The sequence below is a fragment of the Protobothrops mucrosquamatus genome, unplaced genomic scaffold, assembly GCF_001527695.2.
Source record: "Protobothrops mucrosquamatus isolate PMUCROS unplaced genomic scaffold, P.Mucros_1.0 scaffold1703, whole genome shotgun sequence".
Lineage (NCBI taxonomy): Eukaryota > Metazoa > Chordata > Lepidosauria > Squamata > Viperidae > Protobothrops > Protobothrops mucrosquamatus.
Genome location: NW_015387855.1, coordinates 149,846 through 154,104, shown reverse-complemented (window position 1 = coordinate 154,104; position 4,259 = coordinate 149,846). Strand labels below are relative to the sequence as shown.

Genomic DNA, 4,259 nt, shown 5'->3' with positions numbered 1-4,259 from the left:
CCCCCCCCGCAACATCTGGAATTGTTTCACAGCTGTGTGGTTCTGTTAGTTAGCTAATCTGAAAAGTGTTTGCAATTTGGCCTTTAAATCTGTCACCGAAAAAGCCTTTTTGACAGGGCTTGAGAAGGCAGGAAATCCCTTTCTTCGCCCTTGGATAGATCCTGTTCAACTTAGGAGGAAATATTCTAAGTAGGTGGGAAAAAAATCTATTCTTCATTGCAGAAGACATTAAATAGTGAACCATCAAGGAAACTATTATAGAGGATCAGACCCATCACTTCAGGAACATGGCTGAGATTTGGCTAAATCAGGAGGTTAAATCCTTCTCGTCCCTAATTTTTATTTTAGTTAAACAACCTATTCTCAACTTTAAGGAATTGTAACTGTGGGGCCCTTGGTGCTCTCTGACGTTTCATTACCAAACTAGGTAACATCATCCGTGTAGTAGGCACTTTGCACTCCCTACTAGCACTGACCTAGGTTGGTAAGGACAGGTCTGCAATAAATCCACCAAGCTCAGAGAGCATCAAGGACTGCACATGCCTTTGCCGGGGAAGATGGGAGATGTTTCCCACCCAAATCTGAGATTGGCCTATTAAAGACCGTTTTAAGTTTACAAATTTCATCGTTGTGTGGGTAGCGCTGCTTCTTAAACCACCTTGAGGAAATTAAACAGCAGAACGTCTCCTGGAGATGCCCAACTAAACTGTGGTTTGTTTTGAGTTGGAATGGAAACGGTACCTCTGGAGTGGCGGAGGTCACGGTCACGTTGGCCATGAGGCCATTTCTTTTATACATTCTCCTCTTGGAACACAAGAGCTTCAGTTCAGCCACCACTGCTGATGTTATAGGTTGAAGGGAGAACTGCTGCAAGGATGAGAAGACGCTGGCTTTAGAAAGTCCATTATAACAATAATTAGCAGAATAACAGAATAAGGGACATTGGAGGTCTTCTAGTCCAACCCCCTGCCCAAGACAGGAGTCTTTATATCACTGCTGACCAGCCTCTTCTTAAAAACCTCCAGGGATGGAGCACCCACAACTTCTGGAGGCCAGTCGTTCCACTGGTTAATTGTTCTGTCAGGAACAATTAGTTCCAGGTTACTCCTATCTTTGATCAATTTCCATCCGTTGCTTCTTGTCCTGCCTTCAGGTGCTTTGGAGAATAGCTTGACCCCCTCTTTTTTATGGCAGCCCCTCAAATGCTGGAAGACTGCTATCATGTCACCCCTGGTCCTTTTTCATTAAACTAGACATACCCAATTCCAGCAGCTATTTTAGCCTCCAGTCCCCTAATCATCTTTGTTGCTCTTCTCTGCCCAAGACCTTCTTCAGATGAGATGAAGCTGGCAGAGCAAAGGGCCATATAGATGGTTATTTTTTGGGATGTGCGTATTGATGAGATGGTGGAGACAGCACGGAAGGTCCAACTATACATATGAAAATATGTTGAAGTTGGCTTAGCGGAAGGATGGAAAAAAACTTTAAAATGTGGATTTTCTATCACCACTTTACTAAGTATTCCTTCGGCTCCTCTCTGTCTGCTTTCTCCTTCTGGGTTTTTTTTTTGTTTTGCTTTTTTGTTTTGGTGCATGAGGGCTCAAAAACAGGGCATCCCATGAACGCAAAAGAAAATTCCATATGCAACCTTGCTACCCATCCAGCTTCAGTTGGAGCTTCCAAAGATAAAATTAACCCAGGAAGTACAAAGAGGACCTTAATGACTTTTGCACCAGTTTGCAAAAGAACAAACAATTTTTTCCCCTAACGTTTCATCAGAAAGGTTTTTAAGTGCTCCACTCCTGGAGAGTCGCAAGAATCCGCTGGAAATTCCGCCTTATCTAGTCACGCAACCTTCGAAATTGATATTGTTTGAAAAACGGCCTTCTTTTGGATTGTTGGGTAAGCCTTCTTTGAAAAATGCCCTGATAAAGCAATTGTTTTCAGGGCAGGATTCTATGCGCAGAGAAACCTTGACGAGATACCAGATTAAATCAGTCTTTCTCTTCAAAAAAAAATAATAAATAAAATAAATCTGGGGGTAAAAGAAAATGTCGACATAACGCAAATCTTGTCTCTTTTCTTTCTTCTTTAAAGAAGTTTGTTCAAACAGAAGGCTTGCCAAATAATTACCAAACTGGAAGGAATTCTGGGATTCTATCAGTTCCCCCAGGTTTGTGTTAACTTTTGTTCACTCAAGTCCCAGAGAATAACAACAACAATAATAATAATAGTAATAGTAATAGGGTTACCTGCCTGAGCAGGTGGTTGGACTAGAAAACCTCCAAAGTCCCTTCCAACTCTATTACTATTACTATTATTATCTTTTATTCATTAGACATGAACCTCAGTCAACTGAACATTCCAGCCAATTTGAATGTTCAGTTGACTGAGGTTCATGTTTAATGAATAAAAGATAATAATAATAATAATAGTAATAATAATAATAATAATAATAATAATAATAGTAATAATAATAATAGTAATAATAGTAATAGAGTTGGAAGGGACCTTGGAGGTCTTCTAGTCCAACCCCGTGAGTAAGAGTAGAATATTTGAGACATACATTTTCCATTTCTTGATCCAGTCGATCAATTCCAGTCTGTTTTTACAAATCCTTGCCACCTTTTACAAGATTACTACAAAGTACCAGCGTCTTCCTAGACTCACAACCTATTCAGCAGTGCCATCTAGCGAACAGAAAATGCAAAAATCATTTGATGAACTTGACAGTTCATATCGTCCCTACCTCACTGAATCCACTCTACGAGAAATATTGTGACTTTCATGATGTGTAAAACAGAAAAAAAAATGAACGTAACACGCCCTATTCTTCGAGGTCAAACACTGGGAGCAAAATTTTAATTAGGTTTTCTGACAAAAAAAAGGTCACTAATAATGACCCGTAGAAGAACGAAATTTGAAATTATTCTTCTTTCTTCTATGTTGTGAAGGCTCTCCATCTGTAGATTTTCTAAAGCGATTAATGTAAAAATATAGATCCCCATATGAAAAGGTACAAATATTATTCAAATATTTCAGATATTGATACAGGTAAGTGCTTGACTTTTGGAGCACAAAATTTCTGTGTTGTTGTAACTTTGAACAGTCACTAAACCATACGTTATAAGTCAAGGACTATTTCTTTATTTCAGTCAGATTCCAATCCTTCCCTATATGATTTTGTCCCATCCATAAATCTTTCCTCCTCCCGTTCAGGATAAATCAAACTTACCCATAATGAATTTTTCTTCTGAGTTTTAAGTACAGGCAATTAAACGCCAGTGAGACATTGGAGCGCATCTCTCAGAAGTGGTTTTTCTGAAAAAGACAATTAAGAGGCAACACAGAGCTGTCATTTTTCTCTTGCTTAGAGGCAGAAGAACAGTTGAAAGAGAGTTTTTCATAAGTTCCAGCTTTGTGATCATAAATTATTGTTCTATTCTATTCTATTCTATTCTATTCTATTCTATTCTATTCTATTCTATTCTATTCTATTCTATTCTGTACAGTGAGAGCTTCTGCACCAGAGACAAATTCCTTGTGTGTCCAATCACACTTGGCCAATAAAGAATTTCTATTCTGTTCTCTTTGGGTCGTAGGCAGAAATCAGTAATAACACTTGGCCTGAAGCACAGATTTATTAAGTAAATTCCAGATACAAAATTAACATAACTGATTATTGCTGAACCTCTATCTTTAATAAATCACTTGCAAGGAAAATTTTGCTGTCTATTGGCACTAAAAGAGGAAAACGACTTAGAAGAGGTTTTTTTTTTTCTTCCCCTGAATATCTAGGATAACAATACTACTATGTAGGGTTTTTGGAGACAGGCAGGCACTTATAAATGGCACTGAAAAGACAACAACATCCATTGTGAGCTCCCTAGAGGACAGATATCTGTTTGTCCCTAAAATACTCTGTAAACCATTGTACGTGCCATAAACTATTGTATGCATGGCTTGTGTGTGTTTTTCTAAAAAAAACCTGGCTCTTTAAAGAAAAATCAGACATATTTGTAGAAAGAACATGGCGGCTGTAACATTTCTTATATATTTAAGCAAACTGACACCCTACAAAGAGCTTATCTATCGTATATACCTACCATCACAAGCCAATCTGTGGTCAAATTCAAATAACTTCCTTCTTAATTCTCAAAGGCAGACCGAATAATATTCACTTCAGTGGGGGGGAAGGAAAAAAAGATATTTGCCTAGATTTGGGCTAATAGCTTCTTCGGTTACCAGTGGTCCTCAAT

General features: G+C 38.4%; 1 protein-coding gene across 1 annotated transcript in view; it reads right to left on the bottom strand.

Moving 5' to 3' along the window:
- The window catches only part of LOC107293693 (ras-specific guanine nucleotide-releasing factor RalGPS1), a 6,195-nt gene extending 3,546 nt beyond the window's left edge, over positions 1-2,649 (bottom strand). Inside the window, exons 1-2 of the mRNA XM_015822854.1 lie at positions 2,567-2,649; positions 742-867 (exon numbers count right to left, since the gene is read on the bottom strand). Of these exons, the coding sequence (XP_015678340.1) occupies positions 742-867; positions 2,567-2,575 (135 nt within the window). The 5' untranslated portion in view covers positions 2,576-2,649. The remainder of the gene's footprint in view (positions 1-741; positions 868-2,566) is intronic.
- Positions 2,650-4,259: the final 1,610 nt, after the last annotated feature.